Raw genomic sequence first — 20319 nt, forward strand, 5'->3', positions numbered from 1 at the left:
GAGACCTTGGAGTGTCTTGAGGACCGCTAGACTGTTGAGACTAGATTGCATGTTGGTATGCTAGAGGCAGAGTACGGTGTGTTGGGCAGAGGTAGGTCCACACGAGAGCTATGGACTGCCCCCCTATCCCACTGGCCCCTTCTTTACCCTTTTCCCCCTTCTTTTAATTTTAGTTTCTTTCTCTCTTATTTTTTTGTTGCTGTTTATGTGTTGTTTTTGGATAGGTTGCTATAGTGATAATATGCATGGTTTGGGTAAATATATGAAGAGAGGATGAGTTACAGCTTTTGCACATGAGACTTGGAAGATCTCAGTTGTTGCGTTTTATTGCCAAATGTACTCCGCAAGACTATCGAAACCACAGCTGTACTCCAAGTTTAAGTCCATGTAATGCCATGTATGTTTTGTGATTTCTGGATTTGTGAAAATCTTAATAAAAGTTGGTTAAACAAAATAATAAATTGGAGGTTGCCTGTAAAACAGAAGCGGAGAGTCCAGAAATATGATTTTCAGACGATCATCCTTGTGTAGGGTATGATGGAGTTTCTTTGTGATTTTCTTAGTATCTCTAGCTGTGAATTGTAAGTCACTACCAGGAGGTACACGATTATTTCCTTTCTTCTCTGCGTATAGTTGATTTCTGGTTGTTCTAGTGGCTCTGGTGATTTGGTCATCAATTGAGGTGGGATGGTAGCCCTGATTTAAAAATGTTCTTTTAAGATGGTATAGATGCTCCTCCCTGTCTGTTGGGTTGAAGCAGATCCGGTTGTATCTGATGGCCTGGCTGTAAACAAATGACTTTTTGATGTGTTTAGGGTGAAAGCTTTCCCATCTGAGGTATGCGGGCTGATCAATTAGTTTTCGGTATAGGGATGTCTTTATTGAAATTTTTATGGTGGTGTCCAAAACGTTAATTTCTGTATATGAGTAGCTTAATGTCAGGTGTATGGTGAGGTGGAATGTATTGAATCTCTCATGAAATTTTAATACTTCTTGTTTCGGGTTGGTCCAGATGATTATGGTGTCATCCATGTAGCGGAAATAGGCCAGTGGTTTGCTGGAGCAGGAGGCCAGAAAGTCACTCTCTACTTTTGCCATGAAAAGGTTGGCATATTGCGGTGCCATTTTACTGCCTATGGTGGTTCCAATGAGCTGCAGGAAAATTTCTTTGCCAAAGGAGAAACAATTGTGTGTGAGCATGAATCTTGTGAGTTGTAACACAGATTCAGAGGCAACCCAATTGACCTCAAGGTGTGTTGTTGGGCGGTCAGTCAATTTTCATGTGAGATGTTGGAATATAAGGATTCCACATCCCTGGTAGCCAGGATGGTGCCATCGTGTGTGTGTGTGTGTGGGGGGGGGGGGGGGGGGGGGGGGGGTAGGGGGGGCTGTGGTTGGTAGTTTGTTCAGTAGGTCTGTGGTGTCTTTCAAGTAGTTGGTTTCTAACTTGCAACATATCATCTCTAATTCTTAAGCTGTTCTCCACAGTTTCTTACAGTCCTGCGCAGATTTTGCCTCCCACAACAACTTGTGATCAGCTCCCTCTTTAGCTAATCTAATAAAATGCTCATTCTCCTTTAAGACATCTGTACTTTTCTGCCTTCATCCGAGCAGCTTCTTTTAGAGTATTGTCTCTTTCTCTGTGGAGTATCTCTGTCTGTTCCTCTATCAGTAGCCTTGGCGCCTTAAGCTCTTCTCCAAGCAGACACAAGTTAGCCCTTTCTTTATCCAACTGCGTGTAATTTTTTTTATTTGCTGCTTGACATGCCTCCCCAAAAAATTTTGTGTAAGCTCGAACCTGTACAAATCCCTCCTGAACGCTAAGCAAGCACTCCCTGTGTGTCTCATTTTGGACCTTAGACACATTTTTGGTTCCTGGAACGGTCTTCTTAGTGCCATTGTTTTCTTCCATAATGATTTTTGTCTATCTCTGCTGTCCCATTCGCACAAGAAACAACAAAATTCGGTATATGCTAGTTGAAGACTGAGTACAAGGGCAAGGGAGTGGTCATAATATCCATTATTGGGGTAAAAATGTAGTTTTTTTCAAGTATAGAGTATTAAGGCTGGTTAGGCTAACCCACAACAATGGAAAATGTAATTGCGGAAAACTGGTGCCTGATGGACGATTACGGATGACAGATTCTGAATCAGCATTGAAAAATACATGAGAAACAGAACTCAGTGTCCAAGAAACAAAAACTTTGTTCACCAGTGTTATTACATTTCGAGGAACATTTTGTTTTCCTATATCAAGCTAATATTGCAAATGCTCATAGGTATCAGAATGATACCCCACAAATGACCCCATAAAAGAACACCCCATAATGTATTCATTGAGGGGTGTCAGGAGTATTTTGAGCCCAGAGCTTTTTTCCTTGAGTTAATACAATTTAGAAGAGAAAAAATAATTTTTCATATTTCTGCAAATATGTCATTTTAAAGACAGTGTTTTTTCTATAGTGCACATAAAAAAATGAGGATTTGCACCCCAAAATGGATACTCTTGTTTCTCTTGTGTTCAGAAACATACCGGTTGTGGCCCTAATCTTATATCTGTATGCACAATGGGACGCAAAATGATAGGAGCAGCGGTGGCTTTCAGAACAGACATTTTGCTTGAAGGTGTTTTAGGCCCCATTGTACACTTGTAGAGCCCTTGAGCGGCCAAAATGATGGAGAACCCCCACAAATGACTCCATTTTCAAAACTAAACCCCTTAATGAATTCATCTAGGGGTGTACTGTGTATTTTAACCCCACAGTTTTTAAATGAATCCAAGTAAAGCTGGCGGAAAAAATTATGATTTTGACATGAAACTGTGCATGCACTACATGTAGCAATCTGAATAATTTTAGATTTCACAGGGCCTTCCCAGCTTCTGTGCTTGTGTCCTCCATTTTGCCGACAGGCACATTCGCAGAAGCTGGGTAAAAGTCCATGTCTGGGTACAAATCTGGGGGCTTTAAGTAAATAATTTCATCTCCCCTCATGAATGCGATCCATGGAGGGAGATTAAACTTTTATAACTTTTTTTACACATTATTTTTACTTTACACTATCGCAGTTATCAATTCGATACCGGTAAGCACTTGACTGGGGACCACATACCACGGCCCCCAATGACATCTCCCTGCTCTAGGTTACTCTTGCTAGCAGAAAGCAAGGAGATTTTAAATCTCCCGGGCTCCCTAGCCTTCCAAGCATGCGCCTGACACTGTTTGGTGCACATGCACAGAAGGTGGAGTCAGGTCTTTGTAGGACTAGAACACTGCAGGACATAATGGAGGATGGAGGTGAGCAGTTTTAACTCCTCTCATGGATCGAATTCATGAGGGAAGCTGAAACTTTAACTTTATTTAACTTTTTATTTACTTTTATGCGATCATCGTTATCCATTATATAATGGCAATCGCATGAGTGGGGGTCACATGCTGCAGCCCATGACTGCTACAGGCTCTCGGCTACCTCAGGAAGCCCTTAGCAGGGAGATGTCACCCGCACAGATCCTGGGGCTTTACGCTACAAGGCAAGTGTGTTTTTATGGCCCTGTAAAATAAAGCTCAGCCACCGAGGACGTGAAAACCCGTATGGGTGGTTACTAAAGGGTTAAAGAGATTCTTATAAATATTAGTTAAACATGCCTGCATCAACCTGCACCTTATCAAAAAACCTGGTGAAGAACATTGCTTTATCATTAACATAGACATTAAAGGGGTTCTCTCAATCCTAGGTGTTTTGCTGCATGAAGCAGACAGCTCTGTATGTACATTGTTCAGTGTCTTAGATTGGTTTGCAGGCTCAGTGCCATTAACTTTAGTAGGACACAGCCTGTAATACCAACTTAAACCACTGTGCAATGTACAGAGCTGCCTGCTTCCTGCAAAAAAAAAACCCAGCTAGAAGTGGGACAATCCCTTTAATATATACGGAGAATGCAAAACAGTTATATAAGAAGATATCCCTGGAGTCGTTACATATAAGCAATTGGTTAATACAAAGTTATTTTAATTATTGATTAGATGTGGAGATTCAAAAGTCAGGGCCACCCAGCGTATCTTCTGAACAAAAAAAGATACAGAAGTAGGAAACTTTGTAAAACAATTAGGGTACAAACCTTTTGGCCTAGTGATGGTGCTTATTGCCCATCTTGTTGGCAGCTGTCTTAGATTAAACCCAACAGACTTTAATGGAAAAAGGATCATGGGATGCATGATTTATGAGCAGAATTTCATCAGAAATTGATAGGCGCAGTCATTTTTTTTTTCAATACCTGCAACCATTTTTAAGTTATGGATGATGAGATGTTCAGTATTAAGAAAGTTATGTAGAAGAATATAGTATGGAGGACACCAATTGCATGTCTTTTCAGGTACCAGAAGATTTCTTGAGAATCCAGGGCACCACTGAGATCATCTTGATGGTCAGTAACAGAAGTTCATGTGAGGTGGCCGAGGCTTTCAATCAAGATAACCCAAGAAGGCAGCCAGATTCGAAATATTAAAATGGTTTCTTTCCTGCGTAGTTTTCTATGGTCAAAACATTTTTATTTCTGGAGATAAAGATTTCCCATATTCTGGATACAAAAACTGTAGCTCCCTTGAGTGAATTCTCAGATATCTAACAAGATTTGAGGTATAGCTAAAATATTTCCCACACTCTGAACATGAATACAGGTTCTCCCCTGTGCGAGTTCTCTGATGTTTAACAAAGTCTAGTTTATCTGTAAGATATTGTCAACAGTCTGAAGAAGAAAATGTCTTTTCCCCTGTGTGAATTCTATGATGATTTACCATTGTCTGATGTTTAACCAGACTTCTTTTATTGGTAAAGGATTTCCAACATCCTGAACAGGAAAATGGCTTCTCTCCCGTGTGAGTTCTCTGATGGTCAACAAGATGTGGTTTCTGGGTAAAACACTTCCCACATTCTGAACAGGAAAATGGCCTCTCTCCTGTGTGAATTCTTCGATGTTTAACAAGATTTGATTTCTGGGTAAAACAACTCCCACAATCTGAACAGGAAAATGGCCTCTCTCCGGTGTGAATTCTCTGATGTGAAACAAGATTTGATTTCTGGGTAAAAGAATTCCCACATTCTGAACAGGAAAATAGCTTCTTCTTTGTGTGACCTCTCTGATGTTTAAAAAGATATGCTTTCTGGGAAAAACACTTCCCACATTCTGAACAAGAAAATGGCCTCTCTCCTGAGTGAATACTCTGATGTTTTACAAGATGTGATTTATCGAGAAAACACTTCCCACATTCTGAACAGGAGAATGGCTTCTCCCCTGTGTGAATTCTATGATGTACAACAAGATGTGACTTTTGGGTAAAACACTTGCCACATTCTGAACATGGATATGACTTCTTCCATGTGTCAACTGTTTCTTCTTTAACATCTGTTCTGTAAATTCTATGCTGCTTACTAGTCTGTGATGAATCAGAAGATGGAACCTCTATAAAAGGATCAGATGACAGATGTTTGCTGTGAATTGCTGATGTCATAGCTGAGATAATGGGAGGCTCCTCATATGTATCTTGTATGATACCATCGTCCTCAACTGTAAAATCGGAAGATATCAGATGTCCCTCTGAGCTCCTGGTGTCGTCATCTGCCAAGAATTACACAGATATTATTTTTGAATATAGCAATTAAATTAATATTGTATTACATTCATATATAAAATATCCATACAAATTGCAAAGAAGGAAGGTTCCAAAAACATAGCTCTCCAAACTGTGTCAGTCGGTAACCGGTAGAGATTATAGATAATCTTTTACTTATGAGGACTGAGGGGTTTGCGAACATCAGCGAACCTCCTCAAGAATCCAGGTTAGCCTCTAAATTATCAGACATTCCTTCAGGTTTCTTTTGGAGAGTCGGGATCTTCCAGTGTTTTTTTTTCCATTAGCATAGGACAATAGATGCAATACAGAAAATGCAACATGTGTCGGAGGGTTTACTGACTAATTTGCCCCCTTTCTCAAGCATATGACACAGAGATGTGTTAACAGCATGAGGTACTTCTTATAACTAGGTGAATGGAAGTGCGTACGTGCATGTATCCAAAAGAAAATGGCCACTGAGCTATATCCAGTTGCCCGCTGTCCCGGAAACAGCAGGGAATTTTTATATGCAATTCTGTGGCAATGCTCTGCTCACACGTTATTCACACAGATTTAGTATACTTATTAGAGTTGAACGAACATACTCTGGCGAGCTTGATATTTTTTTGTGGGAAGGGGGAAGAGAGAGAGAGACGAACCAAGAAAGAAAAAAAAAAAAAGTTAGGGACCCTGCATTCCACATACAAAAATGCTCGAGTCTCCCATTGTAGTCAATGGGGTTCGTTACTCGAGTAGAGCTCTCGAATTTTACGAAAAGCTCGACTCGAATAACGAGGACCCGAGCATTTGGGTGCTCGCTCATCTCTAATACTTATCAATTAACCAGCAGCACATTCCTGAAAAGGATTTTATAAGTATTAATACTCCAGAAACCCCATTCCTTTATTTTTTACTAAAATACCCACACCCAGGATGCCCCATCACTGCCAGGATCTGATCTATTACCAGTAATCTTCCGTAATATGTAGACCGCCAGCTACAAAGTTTTGTTACATACCTTCTAGGTTACCTAATAGATATGGGACACAAAGCTTGATAAAAAATATCCTATGGAAAGATACCTACCTCTGGGCCTCCCTAAATGTGAAATCTGTATACACTGACATTTCCCATGAAAGGGGATTTTGACCATTAAGTATTTCTTAAAGATGTTCTTTCACCCTTCGGTCTCCTCCTGGCTCATGCAGCCCCCTTCTTAACCCAGTCACCTCACCTCCAGCCGGCCAATTCTTCCGGTGACGAATCATACATTGTCAGCATTCATCTTTCTGCAGAACAATGTACAATACGTCACTAGTGATGTAGCGTTCATAGCCTAGCAGGGAGTCCTGATCTATTGCCAAGACTGCGCATGTGCGCTGTCTCTCTGCAATAGTATATGAACACTTGTGGGAGACAGCGCTCATACGCAGTTTCGGCAATAGATCATTCCTTGCTAGGCAGTGAACATTACGTCACTTGTGACATAGCGTACATTTCCCAGCAGAAGGAAGAATGCCGGCAATAGATGCTCCATAACAAGAAGAAGAGGATCTGGCCAGCTTGTGGTGAGGTGACCCGTGGACTAGAGGAGATCAGCGAGGAGAAGATGCTATTAGAAGGCTGCCTGGGGAGGGGTAGGCAAGTATAAATGTTTTTTCAATGACAAAACCTCTTTAATTCCCTTTAATCCAGGATCCCCTAATGCCTATTCACCATAAGAATTTTATTGCAGGCGCCATTCGTTTTATTTGACCAATAATTATTTTACTTACAATAAGAGATTTTATCTGCAAATAAGGTGGATTGCCATGGGGACCAAGTTTGAGCCCAGTTACGCAAATCTCTTCACGTTAGCAAAGGGGCGCTTTGTGATCCTGCGAGACTAGAGAAACATTGCGCTTGAGTGGTCGCGCCTGAGTGGTTGATAGGTGATGACACACTGAGACGGCATAGGGAGGCGGTGAGAGTGGAACTGATGACGTGCGTCCACCTCATTGACGGTAAGCGTGAACCCACGCTGGGGTGTGGAGGGTCGTATGTAATTTATTGTTTGGTGATTGGTGGTGGTTTGCTATATATGAGGTGTTTTAGTATATGTATCTCAGGCTTGACAAAGATTAAGGATTAAAACGCCACTGCTTGTTCTGTACATGGATCTTGCTAATAATTACAAAACGCTTTATTCCACAAGTGCCGTGGATGCCGCCTTTTCTGCCTTATATTTGGACATCATAATTACTGTTTATGGGACGGCTCAGAAATGGACATCCAGAAGTTCATTTTGGATCTTAACATCCACATATGGAGCCTGGCGTTTTTAGGCAAAATTGATGCCAATCAGATGGTATTTCTAGATTTACAATTATTCATATCTGGGGCCAAATTCACACTAAAACCCATTTCAAAACTTTTGATGCAAAGAGCTATTTAGACTTCAAAACCCGTCATGCCAAGAAATGGAAACTCAATATACCATAGAGGTCATTTCAGAAAATCAGGAGAATTTGTAGCACAGACTTAGATTTAAAATGAACAATCTAATGTTTTAAAGAAGCATTTTAAAGAGAAGGGGCACCCAGGGGTGCCGGTGAGTTCAGAGATCCTAAGAGCGTAAAAACAAGACCAGTTAGAGAATCCACAACAGAAACCTGGGAAAACCGAGGACCAGACCTCAAAAACATCGTTCAGAATCCGCAATAATACTCAACCTTCCCACCTGAGGAACATCCTATCGAAACATTGGGGGATCCTACAAGGTGACCCCTTTCTATCTGACAATTTTCCCCAGTTTTAAGGCTTTTAACCATATCATTTTTTTAAACTTTATTTTACAATTCTTTTGCCTCTCATTAATGTTTTGCCTGTTAACAAACATGCCTTTTCTCACTAATTTTATTATATTTTGAACTACATTCCATACACATACCTCCTAATTAATCCTACTGTAGTGTATTTTAATGTAATTTAAAACACCCTGTAAGTGGTAGAATTGCTTTTAATGCTTCTGTATACATCTTTACTTAACCCCTTAAGGACTAAGCGTGGTAAATATACAGCACTTGGTCCTGGGCTTTAACAGCTTCTGCCTTCTCCTTTCCCGGGTACATAGCGCTCAATGACTGCTGTGTACTAAGAAGTAAAAGTGGAAGTATAACTTCCACTACGCAAGCTGGCGATCATGTGACGACCAGGAGTCCCCTGGCACAGCAGAGCTGCATTGTCCTAGCAGTCCCTGATTAGCTCTGCCAGTGACTATTGTCACTCCAGGGGGATGTTGTCACCTGTAACTAGGGCTCCTATGGATGCCCCAGGTACAGGGAAAATGTGTCAAGTAAAAAAATAGACAATGTGAATAATCCTCAGAGGTCTTATATGATGTCAAAGGGGTCATACATGGTAAAAAAAAAATGACAACATCCGAAAAAGTTAAAAAAAAATAAATTACAGAATAAAATATATACATAAAGCAAAATGACCCAAAGCCGACGCCAACAAAAACCATCACTGTATGCGCCCTGTAATTCAAAACTATACATATTATATATCAAAACGTCCGAAACAAAGTGAGAAACTCATTTCCAAAACTTTTTTTTTTGCGTAAACTTACTAGTTTAAAAATAAAAAAAACTATAAACATTTTTTTTTTACCTTTTTACCCCAAATAAAACTAAAAAGCAGAAAAAAAAGTCAGTGAAGAAAGATGTAAAATTATAGCCCTATAAGTCACATAAAAACCCACAGCACAATTATATGGTAACTAAAAGAAAAATAAAATAGGGCAGTAAAACCACCACATGGGTAAAAAGTGTCCTTTAGGTACAAAACAGCCTGGTACTAGAGGGGTTCATATATAATTTTATTATTTAAAAATTTTATAAATATACACTTTTTTGTTAAATTTTTGAAATCAAAATCCTTTGTTTTTTTTACACTTTTTTTTTCTAGCAGTTTTTAATATATTGGCACTACAGGTTTATGTTACTCATGTTTAATCTTTCTATTATTTTAACACTTTTTATTTGTATTTTTTTCTAATTGATTCTCATAACTTTCTCCACCAATGATTTTATAGCTCTTTACAATTTGGATGCCTCTGGAACAGAAGCAGCTTTTCCTTGACATATTCTATGATATATTATTCCACAAGGACTATAAATGTTGTGCTGGTTCAGTAATAAGTATACTGAATCTATCTGAACAACATGTAGGAACGGAGCATGCGCACGGAATGGGGTCTGAAATAACGCAGAATTGCCACGGGTCAGGCAAGCGCATGTATATAGCAGGACAGCCATTTTTCTTTCGCCCATGTGTCTGTTTGGTGCGCGGGCTTTTGCTCATGTGTGCCCCCAATCATAGGCCCATGCCTGTGTGCATTTCTTGGTACCCAGTTATAAGAAGTACCTCATACTGTTTTGTCTCTGTATTATATGCTTGAGAATGGAGACAGATTAGTCAATAAGTCCTCTGACTCCCGTTGCATCTCCTGTATTTTATCTATTGTCCTACGCTAATGGAATAAACACCGGAAGGTACCGACTCTCCAAAAGAAACCTGGAGGAACGGGTGATAATTTACAGGCCAACCTGGATTCTTGAGAAGTTTCGTGAACCCAGTGAGGATATAGTGGTGGAGTGGACAAGCGCTGTGTGGCGGCCGGTCGTGATGGACTGTCGACAACAGGGGAGTCCTACTTCTTTACTGTTCTATTGTTTTTACATTCACCTGCTCGGGGCGCTGTCCTAAACTAATTGTGTATATTATACAGATCATATTTAAAAAATTAAATTCTTAAGGTATTTTCCCACTAACTGCAGGTACAATAATTTGTGGAGCACCTAGTCTACTGATAACATCCTAATGGGACAATTACTTTACCCAATGAACTATTAGTACAATGTCTGCTGTGCTGATTTCCTCCCATGCGGTGACGGTAATTTCCTACATCTAGCAGGCGCTCTCAGCTGCCGCTCTTATCTGCGGCTCATACAGATTGTAAGGTTACAGAGCGCAGGAGCCGTACGAGCCGTCAATAAGAGCTGCTGATGCCCCCTGCTGTAAACTGCCCTGTACTGCGCTGCAACTATAGTCTGCTGATCATGTGCTGCTGACCGGGGAATAAAGACGCTTTTAGAAAGCCAGCACCGCCATTATCAGTGGGCACAGATATGTTTGTAGCCATTCACTAACCCAGCTGACTGTTACTTGTACCAAGATGTGGGAAGTTCCTACTGAGCATGCCCAGTCCTTCTATTTCCAGCAGCGGAGGAGAAGGACATGATAATAGTACTTGCACATGTGCGGAGGCAGCACTGGGGACGGGGGTCCAGGTCTGATAGAGTGATTGCATGTTGCAGAGACCCTGACATAGTGCATGGGGTATCAGCTGGGGGCAGATGGAAGGAGCAGCTGAATGCAGAATGAGGATGGCTTCTCCTTACACGGCGCCTGTGGCTCTACCAAAACATTAAGGGGAAATAACATAACAGCTTGTATAGCTTATTGCTGTATATTCCACGATTATTACAGAACTGCTGACTGATTTGTGCTCGTTGCAGCCTGCAGGCACACGGCGAAGAACCGTCCTGACCTCACTATCCACAGCATCAGGACAGGGATCTGCTCCTTTGTGCAAGGAGGAACAGGAGAAGCAGTGCCAGAACCCTACAGAATGACCCCAGCAGACTACTGACCAAACTGTCAGAAACACTCCATGAGGGGCCACAAGGGCCCGACATCCTGTAGTAGAAGCTGAGCTCACATCCCAGCACCGTGCAGCTTGAAGAGCATTCGCCAGAGACACCAGAATTGGCAGGTCGGCCATTGGCACCCCGTTCTCTTCACAGATAAGAGCAGTTTCACAATGAGCACATGTGACGGACATGAAAGAGTCTGCAGAGGATGGAGATCATCCACATCTGATGTGTGATTGAGATGTTATCACAATTCTTTCTAGCAGAATATATTGAAAAAATATTTACATAAAAATATTATATAACATTTACACTTTATTATATATTATGGATGAATAAGGGAATATAGAGCTGAAAACCCAGACAACAGACTCTTCTCTACATGTAGTCTCACCTGGGGGGTCATCTGTAGTAATCTCCTCCTTACACGGCTGATCCCCCCTCACATGTGTCTCTGTAGCATCAATAGGGATCAGATCTTCCTCCAGTTTCACCAGCTGTGAAATAAATATCGTAAAAGTCATCACACAGTTGGAGAAGTCGTGTGGGAGGTTTTATATGGCCAGAAAAGGTCATTAATTAGTATGAGGAGCCAGAATGACATGACAGCAGTAGTGATCTGGGCCAAATAGCTGCAGGTCTCCTGTATAACTCCAACCTGTTGCTTCTTCATTCCAACCAGAAGTCTCCAGAACCAGAAAATAGTGATAAGATGCATAGATCTAATGTCTGCGGTCGGCTGTAATCCTGCCATCTCCAGCTTTCTCATTACACAAGTATCAATCATATAATAAGACTGAACACAAGACCTTCCCAGCCGTCCTACAGACCAGAGGGGAGATTTCATGAAACCTTCTCTCCATCTACCTGCTCATCCTGTGGAAGAAGAGGACGGGGACATCTCTCCGCTGCTGTTCTCTTACTGGATCTACCTGCAGAAAACACAGACAGCCACTGAATTAATTCTCTACATTCAAATAATAAAGGTCATGTGGATTTAGTCCTGTCTATTACCTGGTGATGGGGGGGACTGGTGGTCCTCCATCATGACGTCCTTGTAAAGATCCTTGTGTCCTTCTACATACTCCCACTCCTTCATGGAGAAATAGACAGTGACGTCCTGACACCTTATAGGAACCTGACAACACAATGATACCGTGATCATCCAGACATGTTATACTGCCATAGCGTTACTGTATAATGTCCCAGCATTCCCAGCAGCGTCACCTCTCCAGTCAGCAGCTCAATCATCTTGTTGGTGAGTTCTAGGATCTTCTGCTCATTGATATCCTTCAGTATCAGGGGGTGAGGTGGAGGCACTGTGATTGGGCTCAGGGGTCTTCCCCACCCATCAGACATCGGGGCCTCACAGCCATCACTAGAAGTCTTCTTCACTACCGTGTAATCCTGTTTATGTGGAGATACATCCATAAATATCACTGTAGACAATTTCACTAGAGATGAGTGAGCACCAAAATGCTCGGGAGATTGTTACTCGAGTCGAACTTTTCAGAGTGCTCGAGAGCTCGTTTTGAGTAACGAACCCCATTTTTCAAGCTGTCAGATGGGAACTCTAGCATCACTTTTTCCACCAGGGCCCTGTGGTATTGCATCACTCTCGTACCCCTTTACTCATCGAGAATGAGAGTGGAAAGGTTCCCCTTATACCGTGGGTCGAGAAGAGTGTACACCCAGTAATTTTTGTTGGCCAGAATGCATCTAACGCGAGGGTCATGAGAAAGGTAGCCTAACATGGAGTCAGCCATGTTTGCCAGAGTCCCAGTACACAACACATCGCTGTCCTCACTAGGAGAATCCTCCTCTTCCTCTTCAGCCCATACACACTGAACAGATGAGAGGGAAGCAGCATGGGTACCCTCTGCAGTGTGGGCAGCAGTCTCTTCCCCCTCCTCCAAAATGCGCTGAGATACAGACGTGAGGGTGGTCTGGCTATCAAGCGTCATACTGTCATCCCCCATCTCCTGTTCTAACCACAAAGCGTCGGCGTTTATGCTTAGCAGCGAACTTCTCAGCTGGCAAAGAAGTGGGATCATAACGCTAATTTTAGCCACATCACTGCTCACCATTTGGGTAGACTCCTCAAAGTTTCCGAGGACCTGACAGATGTTTGCCATCCATGCCCACTACTCTGTTAAGAACTGCAGAGGCTAACTACCACTCCGTGGGCCAGGCATGGTATGTGAGGCTGCCAAGCTGCAGAGCCACCACCAGGTTACGGCGGTTGTCACACACGACCATGCCCTGTTGGAGGTTCAGCGGCGAAAGCCAGAGGTCGGTCTGCTCCATCAGACCCTGTAACAGCTCAGGGGCCGTGTGCCTCTTGTCACCTAAGCTGATTAGTTTCAACATGGCTTGCTGCCGCTTGCCCATCACTGTGCTGCCGCGTCACGCGCTATGGACGGCTGGCGACGTGCTTACGCTTCTTAAGTGAGAGGTGAAGGTGGCGGAGGAGGAGGGGGGGGGGGGTTGGAAGAGGTGGCAAAATACGCCAGAGTAACGATCACCGAGGTAGGACCCGCTATCCTCGGTGTGGGTAGCACGTGGGCGGTCCCAGGCTCTGACTCGGTCCCAGCCTTCACCAAGTTCACCCAATGTGCCGTCAGGGAGATATAGTGTCCTTGCCCGCCAGTACTTGTCCACGTGTCTGTCGTTAAGTGGATCTTCCCAGTAACCGCGTTGGTGAGGGCAAGGTTTATGTTGCGGGAGACATGCTGGTGTAGGGTGGGGACGGCGCACCGGGAAAAATAGTGGTGACTGGGGACCGACAAGCATGGGACCACAAGCCTGTATGGCAGCATCTCCAGGCTGATTACTTTGGCAATGTGCACATTTGTGCATGCGGGTGGGTGGCGGCGTATTTCCACTTTTGCTCCAACACTTGTGTTAGCGACAGCTGAACGCTGCGCTGGGAGACATTGCTAGAGGCCGTGGAGGACTGTGGAGGTAAGGGCGAGGGTGCAGGCCGGGAGGCGCTCGTGCCTGCGTCCTGGGAGGGGGATTGGAACTGTGTGGCAGATTGTGGCACAGGGGAAGAGGCAGTGGTATGACCCGGAGGCGGTGAATGGCCTTTGTCCCACTTTGTGGGGTGTTTGGCCATCATATGCCTGCCCATGCTGGTGGTGGTCAGGCTGGTAGTGGTGGCTCCCTGGCTGATCTTGGTGCGGCACAGGTTGCAACACCACTGTTCGTCAGTCGTCCGCGCTCTTACTAAAAAACATCCACACCTTTGAACAACTAGCCCTCTGCATGGAGGCTTGCCGCGAGGGGGTGCTGTGGGAAACAGTTCGGGGATTATTGCCTCTGGCCCTGCCTCTCCCCCTGGCCACCCCATTGCCTCTTCCAACCTGTCCTGCTGTTGCACTTGCCTCCCCCTCTGAAGCCCTGTCTTCAGTAGGCTTAGCAAGCCAAGTGGGGTCAGTCACCTCATCGTCCAGCAGCTCTTCCTCTGTGCACTCCTCCCTCCGACTTACTGCCCTTACTACTACCTCCCTGACAGACAACTGTGTCTCATCATCCTCATCCACAAAAAGCTCTTGAAACAGTTGCCGGAAGTCCCCAGCTTCATCACCTGGCTTTTTCCCACTCAGGGCAGGGACCCGAGAACAGTTCCTGGGAGTCTGCCTGCTCAGAATCTGTCATTTTCCTGGAGTGACGAGGCTGGGAGGAAGGAGGAGCAGCCAGAGGATTCAGAGGTGCAGTCCCTAGCCCGGTAGTAGTGGACTGCGTGGAAGACTGGGGGTTCGATACATTGCTTAACGCATTATCCGCGATCCATGGCAGGACCTGCTCGCACTGCTGTGCTTGTAATAAAGGTCTGTCATGCGGACCCGCAAATTGTGATATGAAGCTGGGGAGTGGAGAGACGCGGCGCTCTCCTATTCCCTCCGCAGCCGGCTGTGATTCACCCCGCCCAGGACCTCGGCCTGTGCCCACACCCTCACTTGGACGCCGTGACCACGTCTTCGACCCTTACCTCTACTCGTCATTATGTCGGATAAAGGATAGAGCAGGGCCCAAATAAATTAACCCACTGTAGAGCTCTGAGAACTGCGGCTACTTCACCGCACACAAGGAAAGGGTATTGTGAGATGCTCTGCACAGGGGCAGAAAATTATTAACCCAGTGGATAGTGCTGATAACTGCGACTATTTCACCACACACAAGGAAAGGGTATTGTGAGATGCTCTGCACAGGGGCAGAAAACTATTAACCCAGTGGATAGTGCTGATAACTGCAGTTACTTCACCGCACACAAGGAAAGGATATTGTGAGATGCTCTGCACAGGGGCAGAAAACAATTAATCCAGTGGATAGTGCTGATAACTGCGGCTACTTCACCTTACACAGTGAATGGTAGATGTCAGATACTCTGCACTGCCCCAGAAAAAATTAACGGACTTTTTAGCAATGAGAACTCTGGCTAATTGACCGCACACAGCGAATGGGATATGTGAGATACTTTGCACAGCCCCAGAAAAAATTAGCCCACTGTATAGCAATGAGAACTCTGGCTAATTCACCGCACACAGCAAATAGGAGATGTGAGATGCTCTGCACAGGGGCAAAAAATTAACCCAGTGGATAGTGCTAATAACTGCGGCTAAATCACCCCGCATTGAGAATGGTAGATGTGAGGTTCTCTGCACAGGCCTAGATGCTTTAAAAAAAAAACTGGTGCACTACTGCTCCCAGCCAGCCAAAAAAGTAATGCACGCAATAAGGAGTGGCCCTAAGAAGTACTGCTGGGTTCTTGAAGACAGGATCCTCCGTACTCTAACATTTTCCCTATCTCAGTGTCAGCAGCTCTTTTCCTAACCCCTGCCAGCATGCATCTGAGCCGAGCCGCGGGCGACACCAGTTTACGCACTCGGCGGTCACCCGATTCCCTCTGCCACTCACTGCTGTAGACGTGCAGAGGGCTGGCACGTCTCTGCAGGAAGTCGTAATGCCTTCCCTGCATGTTTATTGGCTAAAAAATGGCGCTAAACATGCGGGTAAGGGAAATAAAATCGGCTCGAGTACCGAGCATCTCGAGTAAAGCTTGGATGAGTGTGCTCGCTCATCTCTAAATTTCACCTCTCCAGTTATATTCATCAGTTACTAAGGTTCTTTCTTTTGACTGAGGCAGTCAATGTCTATATGATTATAACTAGAGATGAGCGAGCATACTCGATAAGGCAAACTACTCGAGCGAGTAGTGCCTTATTAGAGTACCTGCCCGCTCGTCTCAAAAGATTTGGGTGCCGGCGCGGGGGACAGGTGAGTTGCGGCGGTGAGCAGGGGGGAGCGAGGGGGGGGGAGAGGGAGAGAGAGATCTCCCCTCCGTTCCTCCCCGCTCTCCCCCGCCCCCTGCCGACACCCGAATCTTTAGAGACGAGCGGGCAGGTACTTGAATAACCAATATATAACCAATATATAACCAATATATAACCAATATATAACCAATATATAACCAATATATAACCAATATATTAGAGCCCTTCACAGTTATAGAGAATTTTAAAATGCAATACTTTATTGATTTAGATTAAAACAATTTCCGGGCGAGTACAGACAGACTCATACAGAACAAACAAGCAGATAATCCCTCACAGCTCACTATATTGATTAGAGCCAGACAGATTACTGCTCATAGAGAGATATTGCTCATGGGTTTGCTTTTTCCTAAGTTTTTATGACAACCTAAAGTCAATATAGGCTTCAGACTTAATTATTCTAAACAGGATAATTAGATTACTCCATGGATAGCATCTCTATTTGTCATAGGGAGAAACTAAGATTCTGTTCACATTTGTGTTGGCCGCTGTGAATTTACTGCATAATAGCTGCAGGCTACCATTGTGGAACACCCGCAGTAATCACGCTTCATGTGAAGGCGGCCGAAGGACTGAATCTGCAGTAAATCCTCTGCCGTAGATGTGAACAGAGACTGACAGAGATAAGAATGATGGAACGTGACGTCATACTCAGAATCTCTCACCTCTCCTGTAAGCTGGAAGAGTATCTCTAGGGTGAGGGTGAATATACTCTCCGCCATCTTGTCCCGGTTCCTCTCCATCCTTGTCGGGTCAATCAGGATAATTATCTGATATAGAAGATATCAGCCGAGGATCCTGAAAGGAAAGAAGACGAGACAATGTAACATCATACAAAATCCACTATAATAATACAATTACCGGACATTCCCCCCTCTTCCCTTCCGCACCCCCGCTGAGCCCCAACACAGCCCCCTCCACACCCCACTGCTCGGCCCCCACTGCTGACCCCCAGTTCATTAGCACCATTATCAGCCATCTTCTGTCTTCCGGACTGACAGGACTGCCACACAGCGCCGCACTGATCACAGCATTACCTGACTCGTCCTGCAAACTCCAGACACGCTGTGCCAAAAGCTGGGGAGGGGCAGAATCAGGTGATGCTGATAAGAGAACGGCTCTGGGTGATACATAGGGGGCACTATAACTAAGCAGGACAACAAAGGCCGCATTATAGCTTAGTGGAGGCACAAAGGGACATCTTAAAGGGGAAGGGACATTACTGATTTTTTAGACCATAGAAGATGTATTAGTACTACAGGGGAGTTACTGAGAGGTTAATTGTGGCAGCGTCAGGATAGACAGAGTGTGCAGAGACTAGTCATAGCTGGAAGAAGCCTTCAGAGTGGTCTGGGCCTGGGAAAATAAAATAAATGGATGACCACATTCAGAGGGCACATCACCTGTGATCACTGAAGGTAACTGCACTGTAATCACTAATACTGGAGGTAACTGCTCTATAATCACTAATACTGGAGGTAACTGCACTGTAATCACTAATACTGGATGTAACTGTACTGTAATCACTATCTCTGTGTATAGCTATCTATGTTTTAGAGCTGTACTATCACTTTGAGGGGGTCAGTAAGCTTCCAACACACAAGGATACACGGAATACAAGAACTTCTTAATGTCCGCAATGATTTTTCCTTATAATCTTCATTAGAGTGCATGCATGGGTGCGCATAAAACCACACGTCCACGTATGTTCAAAAACACAGGAGAATGCAGGTCTGTGCCCATTGCCTTCAATGGGGCCACTGTTGCCGCTGGCGACCCTATTGAAAGCAGTGGGCTGCTGGCAACCCTTGCAGTGATTTTCGGGGAAGGGCTTTAAATATAAGACCTTCCCTGAAAATCATCCCTTGTTTGCGTAAAAAATAAAAAGAACATATACTCACCGGTCCGCCGCTGTCGGAGCTCAGACATGACTTCTCTGCTTGGTCCCCGGAAGTGTAGTGTAGTTCTTTCAGCAGGTGGGGATTTAAAATCCCTGCCAGCTGAAAAGGCTTTATCCGATTGGCTGAGTGCTCAGCCAATCACATGCAGCGCTCGCCAATTCATTGAATTCAAAATTACTTCCCCGAAAATCACAGCAGGGGTTGCTGGCAGCCCATTGCTTTCCATGGGGCTGCCGGCAGCAGCCGCGGCCCCATTGAAGGCAATGGGAGAACATCACGCTCCTCTGCCACAGCTGTCAGAGCTACAGCAGGGGATTCTTTACTCCCCTTGTCACTGTGGCAGTGCTGTCAGAGGGTTCAGTAATGAGGGGTCTCCCCACAGGGAATATTGACGCACAGCACAGACCTATGCGTGCACGCATGTCCTAGGTTTTGCAGGTTTGCGCGTTTGCATGCCTGTAAAACACAGACATGTGAACACACCATAGGGAACCAATGGTTCTAAATAGACGCGTGGGTTTTGTGCGCACCTATGTATGCACAGACACACTCATGTGAATGAACCCTTAGGTCAATCAACTTGCAGTAAGGCTACATTCACACGTGGAGCTTTAGATGAGGTTTTGATGTTTGTGAAGAGCTGCAAAAAATAGTCCTAATTGTTTTTAATGCATGTGGTTTCTAAAAACAGCCTGTGACTTTTATAAATCCCATGGAATTTTAAGAAAATATCTGTAAGGCCGCCTGCACACGGGCGGAAATCCCACCGCGGGATTTCCGCCACTGAAAGTTTGCATAGGAGCGCATTACAATACTCACTCCTATGCAGACGGCCGCGGTTTGGCCGCGCGAAATCTCGATCGGCAAACAAACCGCGGCATGTCCTATTTTTGTGCGGGGCACGCACTCACCCGGCCGCCGGCTCCGGTCTGCGCATGCGCCGGCTGCGCTGCAGCCGGCACACGAAAGAGCCGGGGCCGCCAGGTGCGGGTGAGTACGCGCTCGTCCCTGCAGGCTCTCGGGTCGGGTCCCGCGGCGAGAATTCTCGCTGCCGGATCCGACCCGCTCGTCTGCAGGTGGCCTAAGTTAAAGAATACGAATATAATAACCTGCGAGGCGCAAACAGCCGCACACTGAGCCGAGACCATCAGCGGATTCGCACTTTGCGGTTTGTGGTTTTGCTTATAACACTATGGTGCGGTATGTTTTGAAGGTGAAATAAACCCCCAGCCGCGGTCCGGTACGTGGAAATGGCAAATTAGCCTAATTACTTTTATATCTTCTATATTCCTGCCCAATTGTGTACGAACATAGAGCGCGCCGCTTCCTCTTTTTACGCAATTGCGCACGCCATATCCCCGCTTGTGAATGAAGGCCCTGAAATCACTGGGTTTTATCCCCTTAGTATTGTGTCTGTACATTTGGACACCGGCCTTAGAGGAATGCTACATGTGAGGTAAGGCAGCCTGCACACGGCCGAGCGTGATATCCGGCCGTGAAACTGGCGCTGGTGAACATTCGATTTATCTACGGATGTGAGGCGCTTTTACATGTGAAGTTCCAATCCTCTCGTGTGAATTTCCTGCGCGGTAGAAGATCAAACTGCGACATCAATAGTAAACCTGGCATCGCACTCGTATGCACATCACCGGCATGCGAGGAGTTAAAGGTCCCATTGAAATCAACGGGCGATGCGTTCCGAGGATAAGATAGAGCATGCCGCGAAAACATCGCCGTGTATATGACTCCATGCCAGAGAGTTGGGTTCACCTTCGCA

General features: G+C 44.8%; 1 protein-coding gene and 1 pseudogene across 1 annotated transcript; both read right to left on the reverse strand.

The window, feature by feature from the left end:
* LOC136624513 (zinc finger protein 585A-like) overlaps window positions 1-17435 on the reverse strand; it is a 252475-nt pseudogene extending 235040 nt beyond the window's left edge.
* On the reverse strand, window positions 4031-11829 carry LOC136624445 (gastrula zinc finger protein XlCGF57.1-like). Its single transcript, XM_066598424.1, has 2 exons — window positions 11700-11829; window positions 4031-5614 (listed from the first exon to the last, which is right to left on the reverse strand). Exons 1-2 carry the CDS (start codon window positions 11827-11829, stop codon window positions 4737-4739), a joined length of 1008 nt encoding a protein of 335 aa, XP_066454521.1. The 3' UTR covers window positions 4031-4736.
* Window positions 17436-20319: the final 2884 nt, after the last annotated feature.

The sequence above is a fragment of the Eleutherodactylus coqui genome, chromosome 4, assembly GCF_035609145.1.
Source record: "Eleutherodactylus coqui strain aEleCoq1 chromosome 4, aEleCoq1.hap1, whole genome shotgun sequence".
NCBI lineage: Eukaryota > Metazoa > Chordata > Amphibia > Anura > Eleutherodactylidae > Eleutherodactylus > Eleutherodactylus coqui.

Coding starts and splice junctions, on each gene's coding strand:
- LOC136624445 (XM_066598424.1), bottom strand. CDS start 11,829: ATGACTTTTACGATATTTATTTCACAGCTGGTGAAACTGGAGGAAGAT. Junction 5,615..11,699: donor TACTACAGATGACCCCCCAG/GTGAGACTACAT, acceptor AATTCTTGGCAG/ATGACGACACCAGGAGCTCA.